The sequence below is a fragment of the Chrysemys picta genome, chromosome 18 (assembly GCF_011386835.1).
Source record: "Chrysemys picta bellii isolate R12L10 chromosome 18, ASM1138683v2, whole genome shotgun sequence".
In the NCBI taxonomy this organism is placed as follows: domain Eukaryota; kingdom Metazoa; phylum Chordata; order Testudines; family Emydidae; genus Chrysemys; species Chrysemys picta.
The window spans coordinates 20264890-20292411 of NC_088808.1; the positions used below are offsets into that span (position 1 = coordinate 20264890).

The 27522-nt window shown below is 51.4% G+C and overlaps 1 protein-coding gene across 10 annotated transcripts in view; it reads right to left on the reverse strand.

Moving 5' to 3' along the window:
* Positions 1-27522, reverse strand: part of GPSM1 (G protein signaling modulator 1) — a 152770-nt gene that overhangs the window by 55228 nt on the left and 70020 nt on the right. For all 10 annotated transcript variants that reach the window (XR_508912.4, XM_065572066.1, XM_008169472.4 and 7 more), the window contains one exon: positions 23063-23177. Coding sequence is in view for 9 of the 10 variants with exons in the window: in XM_065572066.1 (XP_065428138.1) it covers positions 23063-23177 (115 nt within the window). In the remaining variant the exon portion in view is untranslated. The remainder of the gene's footprint in view (positions 1-23062; positions 23178-27522) is intronic.

Below are 27522 nucleotides of genomic sequence, written 5' to 3' on the forward strand. Positions count from 1 at the left end.
CTTTTGGGCAGATGGGAAGATGCCACTCTAAGCAACTCGGGGAGAGCTAATTTGCTTTTGCAATGTTTGCCTCCGTCCCTGCCTACTTTTGCTAAGAGACCTTACAGTGCCTCAGTATCTGAAAGCATTAATCATCAGCCACAGCATTTGCACTCAGAACATGAACAGGGCCCAAGTAAATACGTGCTCGGGTCAAATTCTCTATTGGTGTAAACTGACACAGCTCCGCTGACACCAATGGCATTGCACCAATCTACACCATCAGAAAGTTTGGCCCACTGTCTATAGAGCACCTGTCCTCTAGTCATTTTAAAGCATTTTGCAAACACTGCCCAATCCCCTCCTGCCACCCCCGCCCCAGGACATCACTGTCCCTTGGAACCTAGGCAGAGCCCAGAACTGAACCCAAGGTCACACAGCAAGGGCCTGGGAGACCCAGGAATGGTCACTCCCAGCTCTGAGCACCAAGCCACACTCTCCCCCTTCTCACAAGTCATCTTCGGGCGCTGACAGAACGGAGGGGAGAGGCGCTCTCACCCAGGCTCCCCTGCCCCCACCCCAAATTGAAGTGTGCTCCTCCCATCCCAGTTACAAGAGTTACCTTCCAGGAACCTCCCATTAAAAACAGAAGGTATTTCTCAGACAACATTCGTTTCAGAATAATCTTTCTCCTGCATCTGCAGTGAAGGTTGCTCCCTGAGATCCAGGAGTGCTTTGCACCCTCTAGGTATCAGCGAGACTCAGAGAATCTGGACAGGATTATTATTTCTGCTCCCAGAGATATTCTCTCTGGGTGCTTCTGTATAAACAGGGGGTCCATAGGTGAGTTGGGAAATAGAAGGCTGGAGGGGGCGGTGTTAAGGACCACTCAAAGGGGCCCACAAATCTTCACAGCTACCTGAAAGCTGCTCAAGGCACTGAACTTTCCTTGAAGTAAGTAAGCGACAGCCTCCTTCGTTATGTGCAGTGAGGGGTTTGGAACCAAGATCATTAAAGCAGATTCCACATTTTGTTCTTGCTGAAGCAATGCCTTTGAGAGGTGAAGTCCAGTGTTCTAAAGCAAACATGCACCCCGGTGAAAACAAAGAGCAGTGTGTCTGATTAGATAAATAGAGATCATTTCTAACAGCCTAAAGAGTCGTTAATTATACACCTCCATCCTCACTGCTTGAGTGTATTTGCAATAGCATTAGACCGTTGGAGATAAAAGCATTAATCTTTGATCTGACAAACCTACCTTTCCTTTGTTACTTTAATATATGTATTCAGCGGAGACTTTCCCAGTAATTGGGGTGTAACACAACAATTTGTTTTTTCAGTTGTGGCAGTGTGTTCTTCCTTTATTGCCACTAGGATTTCAAATTCAGATGAGGGAAAAGTTAAGAGTTAACCAATACACCTTCCAAATATCTCATTACCTGGGAGTGAAATTAAAATCAGTTATGGGGCCAAATTCTGAACTCAGTTACCACAATTTTGCCACACTTCCACTGAGGAATACCTAACTCTGCAAGCAGCCCCATTCAAACAAATGGACAAAGAGTAAGGTACTGTATTACTCAGTGTGAGTAAAGGTCTCAGAAGCTAGTCCTGAGTTTGGAGTAAATCCACAAAGCTCATTGGAGTTTCTCCACATTTACACAGGGGTGCAACCAACACCAGAATGTGGTGCCTTTAATCTTCGTATCACACTCAGCCTCAAGAATAGCAGAGACTTCCATACTCACCTAACCACTGAGAAAATGTGAATCCAGCTAATTCTCTATCACGGACCAGGGCATCTCTTCAGATGGCTCCAAAGTAACTTCAGGGTGAACTCAATCCCTTCCCCACAACCTCCTCCAGATTATTTTTCCCAGAGATATTTGTAACTGCCTTATATTCAGCCAAAAAAAAAAAAAAAGACACTCTCTTTCCTCCACTGATCAACAGCAGCAGCAGTGGATGCAAAAGATTGAGCAACTGAAAACCTGTGTCTGCTACTCTGTACTTTTTTTTCTTCTCCCCTGTATTTATTGGCATGTTTATGAAGCCCATTGCAGACTAACGGAAAACCTCAGGGGCATTTCTAAATGCTCTCTCTGTCTTTAAGGTTTGCAGAGGTCTTTAATCTAGCAAGTTGAAACCTTTTTGTGAACATCAGCTGAGCAACCTAACTGACTGACTGTATTCATAGCTTGGTTTTTTTGGTTTTTTTTTGAGAATCTGGGTTTTTTGTTTTTGATACTCAAGGTCATGGGTTGTTTTTTTTTAAATCATTTTTAAAAAATATATCCCCCTTATGAGCTAAATAGCTCGATTAACCAATCAGAATCTCTCTGGCTTGACGATTTGGGCTGGGTTAAATGTTTTTCACATTTCAGTTTTTGCGTTTTATAAAACCGGATACGTCCGCCACCACCTGATCTTAAAGCAGGCAGAAGCGATGGCCTTCATAAAATGATCTATACTGAGATAAGCACAGAGAGACATACGTATGTTCTCGCTATGCACATATTTGAGATATACGCATAAATACACCCCCTCTCTTTTATACCACCTCGTATCTACAAACACCCCTGTTCTTACCTCCTTACCTTTCTCTACCTCCCACAGACAGCCCCCCCATATCTACCTATATCCAACACTCATTCCGACCTCTCTCTCATACACACATTCTGTATTTCCCTATATTTATACATTACTACTCACAGCCACCACCACCTTTCGGAGAGTTAAAAAGCTCTCCTATTTCCTGGAGTGACTGAAGTATGGCAAGTAGGTTCAGGCTTTGTTTTCTTTGTTTACCAGAATTGACTGAACTGAAAAATCCTGCCTTTTTCCTCTCCAATGTCCAGGGCAGGCCTTGGGAATGGCTCCCCTCATGGGCAGCAGGAATTTCACTGCTCAGCATCGGGCCCCCCGGCCTCTTGATGACTTTGCATCAGGCAGTGAAGGAGAAGGGGTCTGACCTGCGTCTGCAGCGCAGGAATCCAATGTGATGCGCTGGAACGCACGCTTCCGCTAGATACTCTCCAGCCTCGCTGCAGTGACATTAATAGGTCAGAATCGTGGTACGTCTTGTCTACTGACGGGAGGATCCAGGGACGTCTCGTGACACCTCTACCACTTTTATCGTCCAGAGGAGCTGTTTAATAACAACAAACCCTTGCCCTGCTCCAGCACCTTCCGCACAGGGCTATGAAAGCACTTTGTGAAGGTGGATATTGGCCCCATAAAAGAGCCTGGGAAAGCGAGACCTAGGGAGGTTCAGTGACTCGCCCAAGATAATGCAGGTAATGACGGGCATTGGTAGAGCTGGGTGGGTGGAACCCAGGACGGGAGTAGTTCAAGCTGTCCCTCTGGCACTTTGAGAAGCCGCGGCACTTCATGCTGTTATTTGCCCTTCGCTGGTCACAACTAACAACCTTCACACACGCCTTTCAAAACATGTTCGGTTTGTGTTTGAAAGGGGCAATATATTTATACGCCTACGTGGGACATTGACGGACCCGTGTTTTATGGAAGGCTTTCTAATTTTGTAAAACATTAGGTCTAAACTGACTGACCACATCTGGGGTTTTAATTTGCCACTCATTGATGTTGAAAGGGATTTCCAGTGCCGTGTTTTCTGCAGTGAAATAATTGGGGGGTGGGGAGCAGATGGGCTTTAGAAGAAGACACTTTGAAAAAATGAATTATTTGATTTTAAAAGGCTTTTTATTGCATTTGTATCCAACCAAAAAAAACAGAGGCCCCAGTTCTGTAAATATTTACACGTGAGTAACTTTACGCATGTTGTGAGCCACTCTGCACATGTGGGCAGGTCTGCCGGGTTTGCTAAGATTACTCCCAAGAGTAAAGTTACTCACATGCATAAATTGGGACCATTACGAGAGACCCACTTTGCTCGGAATTTGAGACTATCAAACAAGATTGCAAGCGTTTTATTCTCTGCTCATCTTCCAGGAAACATATTGATTCAAATGGAGAATGGAATTTAATAGAACGTACGTGTGGTTAAGGAAGCACACATGACATACAAGGATATCTGACAGTCTCATGAACGGCTCAAGAGCCGCTGTATTTTTGTATACCCCAGATATACAGAGATGTCCTGAGGAGAGGATTTTTCAGTCTGGATTAAGTTCATGTTACAGTTCAGGTTGGAGGAGGCTCAGGGCTATGATTCACATTCAGTGAGTTCTGAGTTGTCTCGTAAAATTTCAGCTCCAATGGTGGATATTATTATTACTATTTATTTGTACAACTGCTGCAGGCACCCTATATAGGGGCAGGCAGTGTGCACACACAGCGACAGACAGTCCCAGTTTTACACGCCAAATAGACAAGACAAAGGGTCTTGTCCAGGGTCACACAGCAGGTCGGTGTCAGAGCCAGGCACAGAACACTAGTGCCCCAGTTCCCCACCCCAAGGCCCTGTCTGCTGTACCCTGTTGCTGGCACTACAGCGATTGATTTCACCATCATGGGTCGCAGCTGAACCACACACAAGAAACAGGCCCCCCACCATCCTGGCTTTCAATATGACCTAGAAACAAAACTATAAGAGTTAGTTTGGATCAAGGGATCAAACTCCAGCCACGTGTGCTGTGGAGGCAGAGGGGAGGGCGGAAGAGAGGAAAATGTGAGGGTCTCTGCTAGGATGGAACACTGACACTGTCTACAGCCCTGACCCGACAATCTGATCTGTGCAGCTGGGAATCTGTGATGTGTTGCACTCAGAATAGGATGTACAGATCCATCCATGTCAATCCGTCTGCAGGATCAGGGACTCCACTTTTATCAGCAAGAGAGAGAAAGGCCCAAATTAGAACCTCAAATCTGAACACTAAGGTTGGATCCAAATCCCTGGATCGAGCCTGCCACTGCAGTTTTGGGTTGGCTTAACAGTCAAAGCCAGAAGTTACCAGTTCCCCAGTCCAGATGCCAATGAAGTCCAAGATGGCAAGCACATCCTGAGGTCACATCTCACAAGCACATCACCAAAGAGGCTGGACATCAGTAAGGATTCAGCCTCCAATGTGAATGGCAGCTCCTTAGCCCATCTCTATACACCGTGCACCTCCGACAGCAGCCAATGCACCCATTTCAGGTTAGCAGTTGAATTGGCTCAGTCATATTGCTGGTGGAGTAATGTTACAGCTGGGACTGGGTAAGGTTCCCTCGTTCCACCTACCCCTACGGCTGGAGCCTGGCGTTTATCTGGGGTTCGCTGTGGGTGGAAGATGGGGAGATAGCACCCGTAGGGGGCTGTGGCTCTGCATAGAGAAGGCTGCCTTCCATCTAATCAGCGCTCATTGACAGAGGGAAGCATTTATGGGCACTCCGAAAGCTGTGCCGGCAAATTCCACTAGCAACATGCCATGGATGCGCTTTACTCTGGCAAAGAGGCCAGCTAAACATGAAGCACCCCCCTTAGCTACCCCCTTGAGTGCCAAGGTTTCATCCCAGTGCTTCTCAAGCCAAAGAGTGTCCCCCTTGCACTATAAGGCTTGCTTAACATGGAGGTCATGCACATGCCATGCGTTTCACCCTGGGCCAAGAGGCTATGGAGTGAGACCCTGGGTTTATACCATAGTGCAGCACTAAGGAGGTGTGATTTGGGTCTTCGATTGAAACGTTCAGCCAAGGTCGCACCTGCCCTGTTTCTACGGGAAGGTTCTTCCCATGACGCTTTTCAGGAAAACAAGGCACAACCCCTGTGTCCACCTTGCCAGTGCCGCAATCCCCAGCCATTGTGCAGCCAGGTCAGCTGGTTGCTGCCACAACGGCCTTTGAACATCCCGGCAGCCCTGCAGGTCACCCCCAGCCACGGTTGCGCTGGTTCAAGGCGCTCTCTCAAGCGTGAAATATATGGAAGGCAGGAAGAAGAGGAACACGTTGTAAGATCACAAGCACGAGGCATTCTGCTTCCTGGTGGAAACAAGCACCACCGCCATCCTCTCACGCGCTTCTCTTTGCCCAGCACCGTTTAATTGCAGCGCGCTGGGGAGGCGGTATGCTGAAGGGAAGGGGTCAGTACTGACTCGGAAGGAAAGAGCAATAACCAACACTGCTTCCTGCGGTACCGGCATTTCCCAGGGAGGGCTCCCAACAGCCGGGCCCGGCCTTGCTTGGCTTGCGAGACTGAAGTCACCAGTGGTGCACGGTTGCAGCGGTAGCAGCTCCATACAAAATAAGACGTGACCATAGAAACCACCGGGAGGGGAAATCTCTCTTCACCACCACCTGTTAACAGGAATTTTCCTAATCGTGGAGATGAGAGCCCACCTGTAATCCGGCCTCACCCTGAGTCGCTGTGCCCCCCGCGAGGCGAGCGTGGGCTGGGAATGCTGGGGGAGAGCTGCGCTCTTTTAAAGACACCCTCCATCTCCGACTGGCACCTCGGAGCTGTCAGGCTTTGATAAGATCCCGCAGAACGTGTGTAGCGGTGACTCAGGGAGCTGTTTAAGGAGCTCTCCTCGAGGTGACATGTGCTTTGATGACTCCTAGGCTCCCCCACCCTCAGGGAGCTGCCTACTCCATCCCTGTTAAAGACAAAGCAAAGCCCCTCTGGAAATGTAACGAGCGGCAGCTCTATTTGTAGGACAGGGACATGTCGGGCCCCTGTGGGAAGGCTGCGCCGGATTAAACCTGACAGCGAAGCCCCACAGAAATCCAGTCTCTAAAGCTACAGGGCTAGGGTGTTCTTTTACCTTCCTTCTCTCTGGCTCTCGTGGCAGGGCCGTGGTGCAGCTCACGTGACTGGCTCAGTGGCTTGACCCAGGGCCACCCTGGTCACAAGAGCTGCCCTACAGTGTGCCAGCGTCTCCACAGATGATGACAAAACACGACAAGCTTTGGCTTTGGCCCTCGGCCCCCTTCAACGTTCACGCTTTCAGGAGCCGTTTCTCTCTCCCTTGGGGCCTGATCCAAAGCCCAATGAGGTTAATTGAAAGTCTAAAAGGGATTCGAGCCTTGGGGTTCAGGATCTGGGGGTCAGCTCCTGAAAGGGGCTTGCCAGCCCTGCGCTATTTGAGCTGTAGCCTGGCATGTCCCCCCCCCCCCCCCCCGATGGCATTTAAATTGTGCCCGGCTGGCAGATTTTGATGTAGGAAGTGTCCACGGCGGCACAGCAGCCCAGCTGCAATGCCCTTGCTGTGCGCAGTGGCCGCCGTAGTGCAGACCTACAGTGTATTTTTGTACAGCACCTCGCACAACGGGGTCCGACCCTGGGCGAGGAGATCTAGGCACTACCGTAAATACCAGTCCACAAGAACAGCCCCCCGGTTTTTGAAAAACCACACACAAAACGGGCCCTGTAAAACTAGACTCGGCTTGGAGGGATCAGAACTGCCCCGAGACGTGGTCTAGTGATTGGAATGCACACAGCGCAGCTCTGATCGCATTCTGCTGACACCTACCAGGGAAATCTGTGTCAAGCTAAAACGCCATCATTACAGCAACCTCTTCAAAGGGAGTGGGGGCGAGCTGGGGGGGGGGCCTGCAGCAGGAGCAGCAGCTCACTTAGGGCTTTAATTAGTCTTCAAACACATAATGGGTTCGGCTGCTGTAAATCCACTTGACCTCTCCTATTATTAACACTCCTCCCCGTGGCTGACAAAGGCTGGCACTTGCTTTCCCAAGCACCATTGTCCTGAGATAGCACTACACAAATAATACTGGTTATTTACAGTGAACGAGTGCTGACAGGCCGCACGACACAGAAACCGAACTGCTGGCCAAGGCCACGAAACCCCCGTCTCCTGTAGGGATGGCCAGAGTACCTGTAACCATGGGATAGTGACTTTGGGGATTTCCCCTTTGGACTTGGTAACGGCTGCAAGGTTTGGGGGCGGAGAAGAGTCCTGGGATCTCCTGGCACTTCAGTGGCTGAGTGTGTGGGGAGGAAGTGCGGGGAGAGGGTGGCGGCTCAGCTGGCTTTCAGGCAGAACATGACTTGCTCTGGTTAAGCTATCTGCAGAGGGGACAGTGCTGGACTGAGTCTCCGAAGGGTTCAGTATCTGGTGCTAGCAAATATTCCTTGAGGAACCTTCGGCCAATCTCTCTGGGCCTCAGTTCCCAACCTATATAGTGTGGATGATGAGCATCCCCCCACCTTTTTTGGACTGTGAGCACTTTGGGGAAGGGACTGTCTCTCCCCCTGGGTCTGTGCAGTGCCCAGCACAAAGGGGCCCTGATCTCCAGCGTGGTCTCTGTCTGCTACAGGAAATAAATAATGACTGTGCCAGAGCCTGCGATGTTCAGAGACTCCAGCAAAAGTTGACTCCCCAAAGCCAGCTGCTGGACTCTTGTGTCTACAGAGTTACAAACTCAGCGACTCGATATTTTCCCGACCCAAGCAAATAAGCCATTTCAGGGTGCGTGTACCAGTGTTTGGGGTCTGCACCAGGCTGGGAAAAAATACAGCTCAAAATCCAATGGATAAGGATGTAGTGACAAGAAGCATGAGATCACCCCGTGGATGAGGGCCAGGATCAAACCTGGCTGCTTCCCAAGTCTAGTTGGACTCTCCTCCTAAATGCTGAGTTTCAGGACAAGGCTCTGCATTCTGGGCCCTTTCTTCAACATACCAAAAGCAACTAACTGGCTGGGACCATCAGGTGTCCGGCCAGAGCGAACCCGTTTCCGCTGGGAAGACAGGCTTCCTATGTGTTTGTGCTGCCTAGCTCTGAAGAGCTGTATTCACTGGCATAAAGAACGGCAAACAGCTGAGTGAATATCAGATCCTGAATGTTATCCCCAAACTCCCCAAGATAACAGCTTTGAGGGTTTTTTCCCCCCATGACAAAACTGTTCCTTTAAGATAAATAGAATATACAACAGCAAAATCGCACCTCTCAGCCAAACAGCTTCTCAGCTGCTTGATTTGGCAGGAGATGCTCCACAATGTTGTCACCCTAGTTCTACGCCCTCCGGCAGCCTGGCTCAGAATAGCATTAATAATATTTCACAAGTACACGGCCCCTGGGAGCCCATCGGAGCTCAGCCGCCTGTGTGCTCCTGGAAGCCAGCCACCTCCATGATGGGCAGCCTGCGCTCAATGCCTTACGTAACCTCGCCCACTCCCCCAGTTACGTAACTGGGGGAGTGGGCAAGGGGGGGAGGTTAAGAGGGAAATACTGGACAGGGCAAGCCCTGCCTTTCTGCACTGCCATGAGATCTTTGATGTCCACACGGGACAGGCAGGACTTGGGATGGGAAAGCCTCCTCTGAGACAGTGAGATCACAGACGCATCATCCCCTGGTGGAAAGTGCATCTGACCTGCAGAGAAGTCAAAGAATGAGGCTATTCATTGCTGGCCTCGGGGATGAGATGATTCCGTTTCTCATGGACTCAAGTGTTCGTCAAGGATCCGGTTTCTCTTTCCTTGTGGATAAGCCATTGAAAGAGACTTTCCTACAGAACTGCCCCTACGGACACCCAGCTGCCCTATAATGCATGGCTTTTCCGTCGAGGTTTTCAAGGAAGCCATTCAAGAAGGAGTGAGTACTCTTTTGGGAGGCTGCACGTCTTCAGTGGTCAGAGCAAGGCACTGGGAACCAGGCGCGCATGTGGGCGGGGGCCACAGCGGCACAATGCTGGGCTAGAGGGACTCTGTCCCCTGCTCTGACTCATGTGCATTTGGGTAAAGCCCTGTGCCTCTGTTTTCCCATTTGTAAAATGGGGGTGGACGTCTGGCTCCCAGAAAGGGCTGTGGGAGGCACCGGAGGCTTGCTGGCAAAGTGCTCTGAAACTCGAGGGAATACGTGAACCAATATGGCCCAACTGGCAAAACAGAGGCTGGGGGGTTTGAGTCTGGAAACCAGACTCCAGCCAAGCCCCTAACAATTTTGTGTGGCCAAAAATAGAGTCAGGATGGAATCAAAGCCTGGAACTGGGAGAATTGGGAGCTGGATCTGAGTCCATCTGGAACTCTAAAAGCATCCAGGAGATTCGCCTCTGGACTGGGCCAGGGGCCTGGATGCGGCAGTGCTCCAGTATCCAGCGTGACAGCAGTATTGCTAGGCCCGTGGTGAGTGGCCCCACAGGGTGGGGGTGGGAGGGTTTGCTTTGTGTTGATCAAGAGCAAGCCCGGGGGCCATTCAAGGAGCAGCAGGGATGGACTCAGAGGAAGAGAACCCTACCTCTCATCTGAAACGGGGGGAGGGGGCGGATTTCTATTTGGGGCTCCCCAGGATAGCAGGGAGACAATAAGGTAGCCCCAGGGCCCTGGGAGGAACAGGCAGCCCCTGGGCCTGCTGCAGGAGAGCTTAGAGCTTCTTACGCTGCGATTATCAGCTTGTGGAAATAAGCAAGAGATCAAAAAGGAGCGGAGCCTCAGCTAAGCAGTGACATGCTGTAATGAACACGGGTGGGGGCTTCGGAAGCAGCTAAACAAGCACCATTAAGGCAGCTGAGTCCTCCAGACTGATTCAGGGTCCAACAAACAGCAGCTGGCCCAGGCCACTCATAGTCCTGCAGTTCCTCATCCAATGCCCACAACACCAGTCCCTGAAAAGGGGCCCCTGACCCATGCTCCTGGTGCTGGCTTCTCACACGCACTGCCGTGCGTTAGTAACACAGGCCTTATTAACGGGGCACCGTCTGGCCAAGGATGAGAAGGAACCAGCTGCTAATGGGGCGGCGCGAGAGAGAGCTCAGTGACCAAACAGGGCTGCTGTTCATCTCGGAGGATCCACCTTGACGCGTCCCATGGCAGTGCATGACGGGAGGTGGGTGGCAGTGCTGGACTGTGGGCTCCCCCACGGGGTGTGTCCTCAGTGTTACCCACCCCAGGGAACTCCCACTCGCTGTGCTAAGCAAGTTACAGCTGTCCTGAGTGCTGGTCTACTGGGCCAGCCCTTCTGCTCGCGTAAACCAGTGTAGCTAGCACGGAAGTCAATGGAACCATAACAATTAACACCATCTGAGGATCTGGCCTTACTCCGTTCACTGAGATGATAAAGGAGAGACCTCGGTCATCAAGTCATCTCTATAAAACCCTTTGAGTGATACAGCATTCGCCCCTTCTCCGCCATATTAAACTCTTCCCCATGAAAGAGGAAGCAAAAAAGTCTTGGAGACAAAATGCCCCTTGCACTACTCAGGCACTCAGATACTGTAGTGATGGGGCCATAAAAGTACTTAGATGTGTGGGAGAGGTTCCCTACCCTACAGAGCTCATACTACAAATAAGATCGTCCAGTCTAAATATCTATTAAACAGCTGTTTGATCATCATAAACCAGACCAGTGTGTGTTCTCCCTCATGCTTGGGTCAATCAGAAGTAACTCTGGTGAGATCAAGGGCGTTTCACCAGTATCAGAGCTGCCTGAGCCAGAGAAGAATAAGGTGCAGACAGTTGGCATGGCCACAGATGAGCAGCACTTCCCAAAATCAGGCCACTTGTGTAGCTAAGTATGGAGGTAGCAGCGTAACATCAGACACCTAAGACTGAGTGCTGTGAGTGTAGTCAGGAAATGTGACCGAACCTTGGGCAGCTGGGTTTGCTAGAAGAGACGGAGGCTTTCCTCAAGGGAGGGCTAGTAGGAAAGGGTTAAAATCTCTCCAAAGCTCTTGGGTAAAGGTGACCGGGTTTTTTTTGTGCAGCGGTGCCATCTTGAATCCCTGCAATTTAGCTTACTCTGAACTGCAGGAATGGGTCTGGCTTCCCACTGATGTTATTCGCTACCTGCCCTTGAAACGGGCTGACGGGAAACCAGTCTGTAAGGAAGCTCGCCACAGGGCAGCAGAGGAAAGTGGGGATCCCCAGACAGATCGGTTGCTCTCTAATCAGTGACACACTGTTCTGCACAGTTCAGCATTGGGGACCGGACGCCACCCAGACAGCTACGAGAGGCCACCACTAGCAGCCTTTGCGTTCCAGGCATTCTGAGCGGCTGTCAGGCTGGGGGCAAGCGGACCCTGGATAGGACATTGCTCTGCACAGCTCTCCACATGCTCATCAGTCCTCATCCGCGGCATTCTCTGCTGGGCCCTCCGTGGGCTTCCCTGTGCAGAACAGATCAGCTACCCTGTGACCTCCCTGCAGCACCAGGCTCTGAACACTCACTGATCACCTGGCCTTCAAGAACTGCTGGCAGTGGCCCCTGGTATTCCTGTCCAGGCCCTCCGCCCCACCAATGCAATCGCGCTGGACTAAGCGCAGGGAAGGATGAGGAAATCATCCAAGGAGACAAGCGATAAAGCTCTCCCAGAGCCCAAGCTGTCACATGCTGGTCCCCTGCTCTGCTTCCCGACCATCCTGCCATCCGAAGCGACGTCACCCAATGTCCTGCCACGCTGCTGCTGTCCAGCGAAGTGGATTCAGGCTGACTTGCTGCTGGGTGTGAAAGCACGAACAGTCCTGGAACAGCTTTCACTTCAGGGATGCACTGAAAAATTCCAGCTAGCAGCTCTCTGCCTTCTGTCTAGCATCTCCACCCCCTTTTGACATGACCAAACCCCCTTCCCTTCCCTTCCCATCCCTCTGCCCAGCTGGCAGGTTTCCCCAGATCCATGCCAATTTCCACAAGGGAGAGAACAGCCCCTGAGGAGCTGAGGGGAGCGAGAGCAGGAGCTCTGTAAGGCCCTGCTCTGTTTAATGTACCAAAGAGACCTGAGCGAACCGGGGGGGGGGGAGTGGAGGGGGGACAGCACCCGCTAGGCATGTGGGAAGCATAGCCTAGTGCTCGGAGCACAGATCTAGGAACCACGATCTCACAAGTTCTAATCTAGCTCTGAAAATGACTTCCCTCTGGGGCCTTGGGTGAGTCATTTAACCTTTCCGTGCCTTGGCCTGCACAGAGGTCAGACTCACCTTCCTCACAGCCATGCTGCAGGGATCGCGAAGTGCTGCCAAGTGCCACACGCTAAGGCCTGTCTTACTATCTAGAGCAGAGCCTGAAAAACGACGCTCCGCCAGGCAGGTCCAAGCCAGCTGTGCCCCTGCCCGGGGAGCCATCTCTCTGCCTCCGAGCGGTGACACCCCACCCCCACCGCCAGTCTTTAACGGGAGCAGCGAGCGCACATTGGGCTGTTTATGCCTCCTGCTCGCTGGATCCCATCCCAGCACAGGACAACGTTTGCCATTGTTGGCAGCTGCCTTGGCTTCCCCTCACTATTTGCACAGCAGGTTCCCTTCGTTTTCTCCAAGAAGCAAAAACCTGCCAGTAACCAGCTTTTAACTTGCCCCTCCCGCCACAAGAGGCTCCTTGGCTTCATAGCAGGCGCCCCACCTCGGGCAGACGCCCCTCTGAAGAGCCCTGCCAAAGGCCGTCCCCGGCTAAAAGGAACTGACTGACAGCTCTCTCTGCTGCCTGCCGGCGAGAAGGTTCAAATGCTGGGGCCAGTCGGACGTCTCAGAGCTGGAACCTTTGTGTCGTTCCACAGAGTCCCAGTGCTACACAGCACAGTCTCATCTCTCTCTCAGCCGGGCTCCAAAGTGCCCTGCTGTGCTCCAGAAGCACGGGGGCCATAGGCAGCCCCGAGGGTTCACCCGTCCTTCTCCCCTTGAGTATCTGTGAAAGAGGCTGGAGCCCAAGCCTGACCTCCTGCACTGAAAAACAGAACAGGTGCAAGCCGTGCAAGGTTTCCCGCCTGGTCCCATTTCCCCAGCCCCCAATCTGCGTCAGCCTGCTTCCACGAGGCCCGCCATCTTCCAGGAGCGAACGGGGCATGTAGTTTCCAAAGCCTGCTCTGCCCTCAGTCACTCTACTGAAAGAGGTGCCAGGTGTGAACACATATCCACCGGGCACTGAATTCTCCTCTGTGATACCAAAACGACCTAGCTGAACCCCAGGCAGAAAATAACCAGCCGCAGTATCATTTCATGCATAGAGCTCGAAGTGCTTTACAAAGGCACGTAAGGCATCTCCCCATTACAGACGGGGAAACCGAGGCAAAGAGACGGGAAGTGACTTGCTCAAAGTCACACGGCAAGTCAGGAGCAGAACCAGGCATAAACCAGAGCCTTCCGACTCCCAATCCGGTGCCCTCTCCCCTGGACCATAATCCCCTAGGCCTGCTGGAAACAAGGAGGGGGGACTGGAGAGGGAGGGGATATCCTGGCCGCTCTTCTCATTCGTAATAAAACAGGTTCTGCGGGGGAGGCTGCTTGTGAGCTCCTATCAGAACGCAGAATGACTGCTCTGTCTGCCCACGGCCATTGCAACGCCAATCTCTGTACCAGTGGTTCTCAACCCGTGTACTATATGCTGGTCTCTATGTGCTATGTGGGCTGCATCCACACAACATATATACTACCTGTATGGCCCTGAGGGTGTCACATGGGCCGCAGCTGGGTGCTGATTGGGCTCCAAATGCTCACTGCTTTCTGACGTTCTCTGAGTGAACAAATTCTGTTCCAGCCCAAACCCAGCTGGCTGGGTGGTAACCACCACACCTGCCACCGGGGGGAAGACTGAATAACTGCCTCACTTAAACAGAGCCAGTAGGCGCCGCCAGTCCCAGCCTGGCCAGTAGACGGGGGAAAGTCCTACCAAAGGCAACGCAAGGCAGCTCCCTGCAGGACCCCACGCTTCACATGAGTCGCTGCTACCCCCGGGGATGCGAAGTGCAATGCAAAGCAGCCGGATAGGAGAGAAGGCTCAAACTCTTGGCCCAAGAAGCAGAGAAGGTGGGGGAAGGGCAGGAAGGACAGGGTCCTGCGCAGAGCCATCTCGAAACTGGTGATGGGCCAATCTCAGAAGGTTCGTCTGGGATGAGCCCTGACAAGTGTGGATGGCACAGAAGCCTCCATCCTGCGACCTCTGAAATCAAATGCAAACCTCGTACAGCACGGTCCAGTGGTTCCTATTCCTGTCTCTGCCCCTGCCTCACTCTGTGACCTCAGGCAAGTCACGTCACCGCTCCCTGCCTCAGTTTCCCCAGCTGTTCATTGCAGACGAGGAGACTTCTCCTTTGTACAAGGCTTTGAAGTAACGGGCTCTAGCAAGTTCTCCGTGTTCTTTACTCAGAGGGGACAAGTCCAAGCCCTCGTGTCAGAAATCTCATGAGAACAGGTTCTCTAGGGAGATTCACGGCCTTTCCCTTTCCCCGACACTCACTGATTTTGTGAGGGAGACTCTCCCTTTCTGGGGGGTGAAATTGTGGTCTGGGCCCAGACTCTGGGAAGAGGCTCAAAGGCATTCTAAAGGCATCAGTGAAAACAGAAGATGAAGCTCCCTGCACGTGCCCAACCCCTAGCAGTTCAGTGGGGGAGTTTCGGGCAAAGGGCCTGGTCAGTTCCATTTCTCCAAACTGCTTCCTCAACCCAGCGGTAACTGGGTGAAATTCTCGAGACCCTGTTATGCTGGAGGCCAGACCAGATGATCTAATGGTCTCTTCTGATCTTAAAGTCTATGAAACCTCAGTTCCCTAAATTAAAATAGAAGTGCCAACCTCTCCTGAGCAGATGTACTGCAAAACCCTTTGTTTTCCAGTTCTGCTGTATTCAGACCCACATACCCCTGCGCAGAGGAACGACTACAGCCCATTTATTTGCTGTGTCTTTGTTCCTCTGGTTTGCTTTTGTTTGCTGCTTTAAGCTGGGCATGTTTGGGTTGCATGACAAGGTCGCTGATTTCACAAGCCTTTTCCAGCCACCATCCCGCTCCTCTGGCCTCCAGCTTTGTCTCCAAACAGCCAATTGTTCAAGGAATATTAATTAGATCACAAGGAACCCAGCAAGAGGAGCCAAAACAGCAGAAGAGACAGATCAGATATGAGCCTTTTCCAAACGCAATGCGATGCCCATTAATCAGACGCGAAAATAACCAGCAGTAAACGTCTGTAGTTTGAGGATACAGCTGGCTATGTTTCAGTTCCAGGCCCAGATTCATGGAGACCATAAGTGAGAAACCGCCAGAGGAATCTAGAAAGCAATTCAATTGACTTCAAACAGGTAGAATATTTCTAACAATGCCCCCCCTCCGCCATCTGCTGATTTTAGCATCCACATGAATAAAGAGCCACCAAATAACCTTCCCCAGGCTCTGAAATGGAGAGTCGGGGTTTTCAAAGAGCTTCTCACCACCAGATTTACTGACCCCATAAAGCGGGACTTGTCCCAACGTCAGTTCTATGTCTCGCCTGCTTCCTGGTACAGACACACATTTTCCTCTGTCCAGGGCCGGTGCAACCTATTAGGCGACCTAGGCGGTCGCCTAGGGCACTAGCATTTGGGGGGCGGCATTTTCTTCGGTGGAGACCGCAGCGGCCAGATCTTCGGCCGCCCCGGTCGTCATCGGCATTTAGGCGGAGGGAGCTGGCGCAGGGGAGGCACGGGGAGGGTCGCCCCAGCTCACCTCTGCTCTGCCTCCTCCCCTGAGAACGCCGCCCCGCTCTGCTTCTCTCCCTCCCAGGCTTGCGGCGCCAAACAGCTGATCGGCGCCGCAAGCCTGGGAGGTGGGAGAAATGGAGCAGCGACGGCGTGCTCGGGGAGGAGGCGGAGCAGAGGTGAGCTGGGGTGGGGAGCTGCCGCACGGCTCCCCGGGCTGGGGGGGTGGGGAGCTGCAGCGAAGGGGGCACCTGAGGACGGACGGGGGGGGTGGGGAGCTACCGTGAGGGGGCGCCTCAGGGCGGGGAGCTGCCGCAGGGCTCGGGGAGGGCGCAAGGTGGAAGTTTCACTAGGGCGTGAAACATCCTTGCACCGGCCCTGCCTCTGTCTGTTCCCCGTGCTGTGAATTGCTGCTAGTAACAGTAACCATGCTTTTAGTACACGTTGGGACCACTGGAGGCACCCTTAAAGTGCCTTGCAACCATTAACTGAGCCTCACTGCTCCCTTGTGAAGCAGAGGAGCAGGATTAACCTCCCCTGTGCATCACAAATTCACACGGGGAGGGAGTTAGTCTAAGGCTATGGCTACATTGCAATTAAAATCCCCTGGCTGGCCCGGGCCTGCTGACCGGGGCTCCTGAGGCTCGGGCTAAGGGGCTGCTTAATTACAGTGTCGCTGTCCAGGCTCGGGCTGGAGCCTGGGTTGTAGGGTCCCACCTGCAGCCCAAACCTGAACGTCTCCACCACAACTAAACAGCCCCTTAGCCCGAGCCCACTGGCACGCACGGGCCAGCTCTGGGTGTCTAGGTGGGGAGTAGATCTACCCTACGAGCCAGGGACAGAACCCAGGAGTCTGTACTCTAATTCCTGTGCCTGAACTACCAGGCCATCCTTCCTCTCTTATTATACACACACAACTATTGTGACACACACGCCGTGATCACACACAGGGTCTCTGCAAAGGCTCTCCACATTTACCCTAACAAATCTGAGCATTTCCTGGTCTCTCTTGAAGTGAAAGCTCATTCTTACACAGCGCAAATACATGTTTTAGTGACAGCCCATGTCCTGTAGTTGTTTCCATGGGTGCAGATACACGTAGAGAGATACAAAGACAAATAGAACAGGAGTACTTGTTAGACAAATACGCATCTGTTCCACAGAGGAATACAGCTGTGAAAAACCTCTGTAGCAAAGGACAAAACCCAGGGGTGGCTTGTCAAAATTCATCTGGTTTGGGACTTCACTGAAAGTCCTAACTCAGGCCTAGGTTAGGTGATCATTTCATCCACTGCTGAAATGCAGCTACATCTGGGGTAGAACATGGCAGCTTTTTAACGCAACCTCTAGAGAAGCTACAATTTCTACTTTAACAGGAGGTGAAGAAGAATGCTGTATCCAATCAGGAAAGCTGCAGTGAGCAGGAAAATAAAGATTAGGCTGACTGGTCAATGTTGTCCTGTGAGCGGGAGCTGGGGGGAGAAGAGCCCTGACACTGAGACATTGGACCAATACCAGATTTTCCAACTCAGGTGAAAAAATTCTGGCTTTTTTCCCCCCACAGTAGAAATTGGTCTGTATCAGTAAACTGTAGTCAGATAATCTCCAACATGCTGGAAAACCGGTAAGCCCCACCCCCCAATCACACCGCACCCAGCTTCTGGTAAAAGATGCCAAGAAGCCATGCTTCAGAAATTGCCACATCACTGAAAGAAAGGACAGTATTTACCTCCCCTCTCGGACATGCCCGAGAAGCTGCGGTGAAGTCCCTCCCTGGCAGGCCATAGTTCGTTAAGGAAAGCTCCGATGTTTGCCACAGGCCCACCGTTCACTTCCTCTCACTCCCGCACTCCCCTCCGTCGGTCGCTTTTCTTTATTAATTTATTTATTTATTTAAGAACATTTTGTCCTTCTCTTTGGAACAAACCTGACCCTGGAAACCCGATCACTGGCACTGCTGATGAATGAGGTCATTATAACCTATAAAAGCCTCAAACAAACAGTGCCATCTGATTAACGCAGCCACTCTCTCGCTCGGTGATAATTAGGCACGTAGACCGGCCTCGCTTTCAGTCAGTCATAAACGCTCAGATCAAAGGGGGACATGAAATCCGGCTTTGGATGCTAACCCAGCCCAGCACTAGCCTTGGGCTTGGAGGGGACAATGGCAAGGTTGATGGGCCTAAGATTTGCTGCCCCTCCCCAATTCACTCCCTTGCATAATAATTAGTTTCAATTATCAACCTTCCCGTCCCCCATCTCTCTTTAGCCCTGCAAAAGGCTTAACCCTCCCAGCACTGGCTGATCTCCAGGGGTTTGAGGTCTTGAGGACTGGGGAAGCTAGGGGCATGGTGCTAGGGAGTGGGGACAGTTTCTAGATGCTGGGAGGGGAAGCAAGCCACCCCATGTGCCTCTCCCTGGTGGGAAGCCCCATCTTCCTCCGGGCTCAGCTCAGCTCCAGTCCTGCGTTCACTTGGGAACCAGCATGTGGGGGAGTCGTATCAGGGAGACAGGTCTGGAGGGAGGAGGTGTGAACAGCACTAAGTACCGAGGCCCCAGCTCCGATCTTCCTGTCTACATGGGGAAACGGATCAGCTGAACGCCAGCACTCTAATTATACATCTCTCCGTGTGGACGCAATTTTGGAATAAAGTGATTTCCCCCCCCCCACCACCCCATAGCTTAAACCGCTTCCAATGCAACGTGGAAAAAAAAGGTCGCTTTTATTCCAGATCAGTGCGTCGGCCCAGGGAGCAGCACCGCCAGAGCCAGAGCAGTATAATTAGACTAGCACAGCTTATTAGCAACCTCGGTTGGCAGCAAGATGCTGCTATTATCCAAAAGTTTCCAGTAAGCCAAAGGCCCGTGCCTGAGACGGCAGCATGGGGCGGCCCCACGGGGACCCGCTGCCTGCACAGGAGGTAACGGGAGCCCCGGCTGGCAGCCAGCGCTGCCGGTTGGAGGAAAGGCTGCGGGCAAGGAAGGTGGCAGTGGGGAGGGGAGTCCTGGGGATTCATGGTTCCTCTCCTTGCCCTCTCCCAGCTGCACTCTGCCCTGGCACCAGGGACCAGGCTCAGCACATCACAGCACTTCCTTCCCTGGCTGCAGCCCTGCAAACCTGCCTGTGGCCAGGACTTGCCACAGGGAGCAGGGGCTACTGGGCTGTCAAATGGTTATCAATCAGCAGCACGGCAGCTGCCAGTCTCCAAATCCCATTAACGTTAAAGTGAGTGGGACGGGATCGGCTCTTGGGCTGGCGTCGCCAGTGACTGAAAGCGGCCTTTATTGGGACTGCAGATAACCAGCATCCACTGTGTAGTTCTGCCTGTCAATTTCCCCACGGAGACCAGCCCTGTTATACAGTAGGAGCCCCCTCAGCTGGCTGCCTGCCCACCAGCTGGGATTATCAAACACCCCCAGCCCCCGGAGCTCCATCGCACTAGAAGACTGAGGCAACGTGGCCACGCCACGTGGGGGCATCTTGCCCTGCTGGGTCTGCTGTGCGGCTAAACATTGCGTCTCAGATGGGCACACAGGTGCTTTTCAGCCACACTCAGCTCTGTCGTAGAACCAAAAAACAAGGAAGCAAATCCAACTTCTAGGTTAATTCCTGCTGCCATTCAAAACCAAAACATCTGCCAAAGGGAGGAGGCTTCTAATGAGGTGTCGCAAACAATGGAGGATCCGAGCTAATTAATTGACGAGCAGAGCCGTGGAAGGACGGCCTTGCAAAATGAGGCCGATTGCCTGGTTGGTACGGCTGCAGCCTTCCAAACTCGCTTTGAGAGAGCTCAGCTCAGCTCCCACTGCAGCACGGGGCCTGAGCCCGGCCGAAAGCGTTTACAGCTCAAGTGGAATGAATCCTCTGGAAAGGCCTTTGGTATTTCAACTCCCGGCTACACCTTCAAAATCAACACGCTACGCAAACAGGGTTGGCTAATTTCATTTCAGAAACACACTCAGACCGCTGTGCGATCCTTTTTCAATCTGCTGCCAATAACAAAATAACCAGCGTGAGAGAAAAGGGTCAGCCCTAATAAGGTCATATTGAACTAACCAACAGCCTCCCGGGACGTTACTGCATCTATGGGGAGAAACGAGCTCTGTCTGATGCATGAAAGATATTGGTGTAAGAGAGGCCGTCGCTAGATATGAATTGTTCTGGGGGTACTTGGACACTAGTTTTCGGCATGCTGAGGGCCTGTTTTCATTGTGCTCTCCAAGAACAGACACACTGCAAGCACTGTCCTTCCAGTCAAGAACTGCAGGGCACCGTTTGGTGACACGCTGTGTTTTCCCCCTCACCTACAGGGGCCTGGGAACGGCGAGACTGGGATGAGATACAGAATCTGGCTACGAACACAGGCCATGTGGGGTCAGCCCCCTGCCACCATGCTAAGTCGTGGCTGCCCCACTTCCAAAGAATGGAAACCCTGGAGCAGTGGCGACGAGAGCTGCTTAGAACAGGTCGGACCAAACGGGTTTTCATCCGAATTCCCCAATTCGTCGAAACCAAAACCTTCCACAGACACCGTTTGATTTCGATGACGTCTTAGGAAAGCCAGGCAGGATTCCGACCGACCCAGCCTGCTACACCCTGGACAGCTTTCAAAACCTGCCTGGTGTCCTGCCGGTTCCTCTGTCTAACTTCAGCAACCCACCTGCCAGGCTACAGGGAAACAGGATTCCAGAGTCTGCAGTCCCAGGGGAAGGGACTTCCAGGTCCTGTGGCCACAGGCCAACCAGCCAGGCAGAGTGCCCCGGGGTCATTTCCAGAGTCCATGATCGCAGACCCCAGGGTCTTCCCTTTGATAGAGAATTTTAAATGTTTTTGTTTATATTCCTAATTGGAACGAAAGCAAAGTTGAAACATCAAATCCTCCGCACAGCTCTCCTCCCTCGATCCGCCCCACCCCCAAATCAGCAAGGGATTTGCAGAGTTCTGCTCTGTTAAATCCTGGTTCAGGTTTCATTGCTTAGATCTGAAGGTCTACCAGGGGAGCATAGAGAAACCTGTCCAGGGCACAGTCTGTGTGGGGCGGGAGAGAGGGGGGATATCAAAGCGCTTTTGTCCGCTGCAACAAAGTCATGCAGCATCTCGCCTTTTCTCTTGGGAACCAGGGAAATGCCTGTAGAGATTTCAGGGATGAGTCAGGCCCTGGGATGCTGAGGCATGTCACTCACTGCAGGTCAATGCAAGGGCTTGCTGGAGGCTCCTTCCTGGGGCGCCCATGAGTGGTCAGACAGCCAAACAAACAGTTACCACCCTTTGGAAATTTGCGTCATCACCCAGACCAGTCAGAGGCCGTCCGGAGCTCAGCAGAGTGTTGCAGGAGAGGAAGTAGTGGGTTTGTTGCCCGTCACAAGAGGATTTCGTTCAGAATTCATAGCGATGCTGTTAATCTGCATCTCTCTGTTCCCTGGAGCCCAGTACTCCACCACCCTGCACCTTGGCTCATGCACACACCTGTGCAGAGCGTGGCACCAAATCCGGACTCTGCACTCACTCACACCACTGCACTATTTCCCACCCATGTGGCACAGCAGAAAACGATTCCGCAAGGGGCAAGGAAGGGGAGAATCAGGCCCCAGTCTTTTCCTGGTGACAAACCACAAAACCCCTTTTGTTCCCAACAATCGTCCTGGGCCTCCCTCCATCTATGGAACATTTAATGAAGCCATGCCCTATAGCACTCGCACCATCCTCTTTGCATCCTTCTCCCACTCCACCTTTTGCATCTTCTCCTGCGTTGCTCCTGATGCGTGGAAATACCTCCCTCTTCACACGCACCAAATGATCTCCCTCCTCCTCCAGGAAGCCCACACTTCTCCCAGCCCTGAGGTCCCCATCTCTCAGCAACCACATAAACACAGATCTCTGCATCACCTCGGATTTTTGCAGCCTCCTGATGTACTGCATTTGAACTGTTTTGTCTGCCTCAGGTGTCCATCACACCCCGGCAGCCAGGGACCTATGTCTATCCATGTGATTGTAAAGCAACAAGAGTGCTGTCAGCCTTTAGCAACAACAAAGGCGACGGTGATGAGCAGCGTTTTGCCTTCAGCTGGACAGCTCAGAACGAGTCTGAGGAAATGCCTCTTCACACGGAGGGCGGTCACAACCTGTGGAACTCACTGCGGCAGGAGGCCAGACAGTCAAATGCTGCAAAACTTTCCACTTAAGAAGAGGCTCCCACACCTGCAAGGCAATCACTACAAGGGCCAGGACCTTCCCCCCATTGCTCGTGTCTAGATGTATTTTTGGAGAGGCTTTCACCTTGTCCAGAAACACTGACGATTGCCAGAGGCTGGACACCAGACTCGGAGGACCAACAGCCGCTCCTATTGTTTTAACCTTGCTTTACATTTAACACCAACTACATGCAAGAAAACTAGCAGCTCCAAAGACACGTGAACAGAGCAAGAGGTCAGGAACCCCAACCTGCCTTATTTCAAGGAAAGGGGACTGTGGGGAAGTAAAGGGACATAGGTACAATGTAGCGGAGGGCCAGCCTGCCCGCCTGCGTAGACAGACTTGCCCTAGCTCCACTCCAGCTAGCGCACTAACAGCACCGTGGATGTTATGGCACCAGCAGTGACTCGGACTTGCCGCCTGAGCTTGGACCCAAGGGGTCGGGTGGGCTTGGGGGGGCCAGCCAGTGCCACAATGTCCACACTGCTACTTTTAGCGAGCTAGCTCCAGTGGAGCTGGTGTGAGCCTGTCTGCTGGGGCTGGGAAGCACGCTCCCAGCTGCAGTGCAGATGTACCCAAAGAGACTCCAGTTCCTGAGACTTACCTTGCGCTTCGTAGCCAGCGAAGTGACGGGTTGCATCCCCATCCTCATCGCCAAGGGCTGACTTCAGCTGGGCCACGTTCATTCGAGCCGTCAGCTCCCCATTCCGATCCCCGATCTGCAAAGCCAAGACCAGCAAGGGAGCTGTTGAAAGGGCAACGTGCTGTGGGCCTGCGTCCCCTGCGCAGATTCAGAAAGCCCCGGCAGACCCAGGCGACAGTGCATTACGGACACAGCTCGGATATGCTCTGTGCCATCACTCCATCAGTGTCAGGCATTGTGGGACAGATGCTGGAAGACTGTTATGGTCAACACCAGTAAAGCAGTGTCTACACTCACGCTGCATCAACCTCAGGACGTCGACCGGGGCTCAAAGCCACTCAGGGAGGTGGTGTTACTGCATCACCTTAATAGGGTATTTACATCAGTGGGGGACAAATGTAAGTGTTGACTCATGCACAACCAGGTCAGTGCAAGGCAGATCACATCACTCTAACTTCTAACTTAGTAGTGTGTACTTAGCAGCTGAATGGACAGTGCATCTGTGGGGCTTGGATATGCCTGGGTCACTACTAAACCAGGGTTGGATGCTCTAGAACAGGGGTAGGCAACCTGCGGCACGCGAGCTGATTGTCAGTGGCACTCACACTGCCCGGGTCCTGGCCACCGGTCCGGGGGGACTCTGCATTTTAATTGAATTTTAAATGAAGCTTCTTAAACATTTTAAAAACCTTATTTACTTTACATCCAACAACAGTTTAGTTATATATTATAGACATATAGAAAGAGACCTTCTAAAAATGTTAAAATGTATGACTGGCACGTGAAATGAGAGTGAATAAATGAAGACGCGGCACAGCACTTCTGAAAGGCTGCCGACCCCTGCTCTAGAAGAATTCCATTCTGGAGCAGATCCTTGGGTTTTATGTTCTCCCCTAGTGATATCCCACAACAAACTGCCCCAAAAGAGGTCTTTTCTGAAAGTTAATGACACGCTGGTGGGTGACATCCTTGTGAAATGTCTGTATTAACACTACATGAGGAAACAGATACTTAATGATATTGTGTTTAAAGTCCGTGGCCAAACAGGGAGAAACAGATTCCCCGCCCAGACAGGAGAGAAGCCAGCTATTTACCTGGCTCCTAGGTAAATTAAGCAGGGTGGAATCAAAACAATGGAAGCCCCATTTACATATAAGGAGACTGGAAGCCTCCAGTCAGGGAGAAACAGTCTGAGGCCATGCTGCCTCTTGAAACCAAGTCACTGAATTCAGGAATATATAAGCAAGGACAGAAGCAGCCTTTGGCATCCGTCACTAGACAACCACAAGGAAACGCAAGCTGAGAAAGTTGGGTCCTTTAACCATGGGGTGGGAATGCAGTGTCTGGTACCTGAATATAGGTGAGAAGCCTGCTTAGGCAAAGAACTTGCACCTAGGAAGACAAGGGAAGCCAGCACCTTGTACTTCTATGGAAGGTCCTGACTGAGAGACAGTGAGCCAAGGCTGGGAAGAAGAGAGACTGGCGAGAAAAGCCATCTGGAACAAAGCCTGTACCTTGCTAAATTAAGTTTTAGATGCATGTTTTCACTTTTATTTGCTTGTAACCCTTTCTAACTTTATTCCCCTTACTTGGCATCACCTATCCTATGCCCCGTTCATAAATTTGTTTTATTTTTACTATAGACTAACTAAGTGCTGGGTTATTTACCCCAATTAAGTTAATAAGTTGCAGTGTGCTTTTGTCTCTTTAAAGGAACAAACCTTATTATTTATTTATTAATTATTATTATCTATGGAATGTTTAGATGATTCCCATTTGTTTCAGATGACCTTAAAGGAAGAATTACTATCCGACAGAGAAATTCTGGCAGCGGACTGCTCGTGGGCGCCTATCAAAACACAGGGGTCCTGAAGGGGGAATATGGGGACAGAGATTTCTGTCCTAATCCTGGATCTCCCGTAGCAGAGGTGCCACTTTGCTGTGAACGGAGGTGTTCCTGGGCAGGGTCTGAACGTTGCGATGTGGGCCACATTTTTTTTGTATTTACATCCCTTGCTCTGTCTATCTGGGAGCAATTAATGTCCCTAATCTGGCTCTTCACTCCCTAAGAGCAGACGAAGGCTAGAAATGAATGCGTGCCCTCCCCCCGTATCCCTGAAACGGACATGATTTTTCAGCACCACTCCATATTTAGCAACATGGGGGAGTTTATTAGCCACCTGCCATGAGCAACCCCCTTCCGACACTGCCCTGTAATCAAAGCCACCAGCCCACAAAGAGCACAGCATTGTAAACCCTCAAAGGCTTCCCCCCCGCCGCCCCCAGGAGCAGTCAAGGCTGCTATTGTTTCTGTCCTCCCATCCCCACTCATCTGCAATGCCAACAGCTGAACCTCCATCTGGCTGTGAGTAATCAGCGCCACGCTGGAAGACTCCAACCCAAAGCCGAAAAGTCAATTTGTTCTAAAATGAACAGGGCCAACGAACAGTGTTTCTTCTGAATGGCTGACAAGTATAATTAAGTGTATAATTAGGCTGGTGTGTTAGCCCTACCCCGAGATTTAGCCAAGCTATCAGAGGCAGGAGAATGTACAAAGCACTTATAAATGGTGGTTTCAATTAATGCTTCAAAAGGGCAATTTCGTCAACTGGGAAAAGCTTTAAAGGGACCATGGCTGATTTCCGCATATCAGGCTGCAAAGGGTAAACAACAAAGCACTTTTGCTGTCTAGATTTCTAAGCCACCTGAAAAGCCTTTGGCTTGGTCTAGATCAGAAAAGCTGCATCCATATAACTAGATCACTTAAAACTGATCTAGTTACACCAGTGTAAAACCCTAATGGAGACACACTTAAACTGGTTTTGCTCTCGCTTATATTGAGTTAGCTCAAATTGATACAAGCGAGGTTTGAACACGTTTAAATGCAGCTCCGGGGTTTGGACTCGGGTAGCTAGCTCGATAATACAGATCAGAAAAGCAACATGTCAAAAACCCCACTGGCTTGGACTTCAGGCTGTGAGCCACGTTTAGGGTGACCAGATGTCCCGATTTTATAGGGACAGTCCCAATATTTGGGGCTTTTTCTTATATAGGCACCTATTACCCCCCCACCTCCGTCCCGATTTTTCACACTTGCTGTCTGGTCACCCTAGCCACGTTCAGATCGAGGGCAAAGTGGGTGAAACTTCACTGATGCCATCTGTGGGGTTTGCCCTGGGTCTGAACGCGCCCAACGTTTGTGGACAGAGAAAAGTGTTTTCAGGGGTAGTTATATGGTTGCTTTGGCTACCGCTGGATTAGCAACTATCTTGTGCTGACGCTTTCAGTTATCTGTGCCCCAAGAGGCACTATTATATAAACATAAAAATCACGGCACACAATTTTAGGCTTGCAGATGGTATTTTTCAGTCATTTCCCTGGCAGCGGTTTGAGCCACTCGAGGCAAGAGGTGCTAATACCATCCTTAAAAGAGGAGTGATGCTTGTCTGGCTTTGGGTCAGAAATGCAGACCAAGGCCTGACTTGCTTTTTTGCCCCAGCCAGGCCTCTGTTTGCAAACCTGGGTGGAAGGCTCAGGAGAAGTGGCTTCTAAGGGGCTTCCCAGCACTTCTAAGCCAGAAATAAAGTGAGAAGAGCCACATGGGGCTATTCTGGCCCTTCCACTCTGAACCTAGAGGCACCCGAGCAAGAGCAAAAACAGGATTGGGAGGAGAAAGGTAACCTAACATTTTAAGAAGTGGTTTGGCTCTAGAATACAACACTGTGACACAAGGGGTGTGACGCTGTATGGAATACGGGAGGCACTTTATGATACTGTTGATACCAATATTATAAAATTGCAAGGAATCTGACCAGGTATGCCATGTGAGGTATCTGTGAAAATGTTATGATTCACAAAGTATGATAATCTCATGTATATGTTTGTATCACCTTTGTATTGTAAGTTATAGATATGTAGAGTCTGTGTTTCAAAACCTGTGCTGTGGTTCTGGGTGACACGCCCACACAGATTGGCATCAGCACTGCCCAGCCTGTTCAGTGGCCCATCAAGGGTCACCAGCGGTACAATGAACCCACTGAAAGGAGCCAGGGTCTACATCTATTGAGTCAGCAAGGCACGTGGTATGTCTGTGGACAGAGAACTCTAAGGCTTTTCCAGGCCATGTGCTGGGAAGCTTGTGTTTGGGACGGAGGAAGTACAAGCCACGTGGCAAAAAGACTATAAAAGGCTGCGGCATCAGCTCCATTTTATCTTCATTCCTGCTTCTCTACAAACGAAGCTCTGAACAAAAGACTGAATGACTCATCCAAGCCATGGATGTTCCAGGGGGACTTTCAAGCCAGCAAACTCACCAACACTGCCAAGAACCTGCTACATGGACTTTGAAGTCTCTGTACGTATCTGAGTGCTTTATCATTTACCAACTCCCTTCTTAGTCTTTCTTTTTTCTTTATAATAAA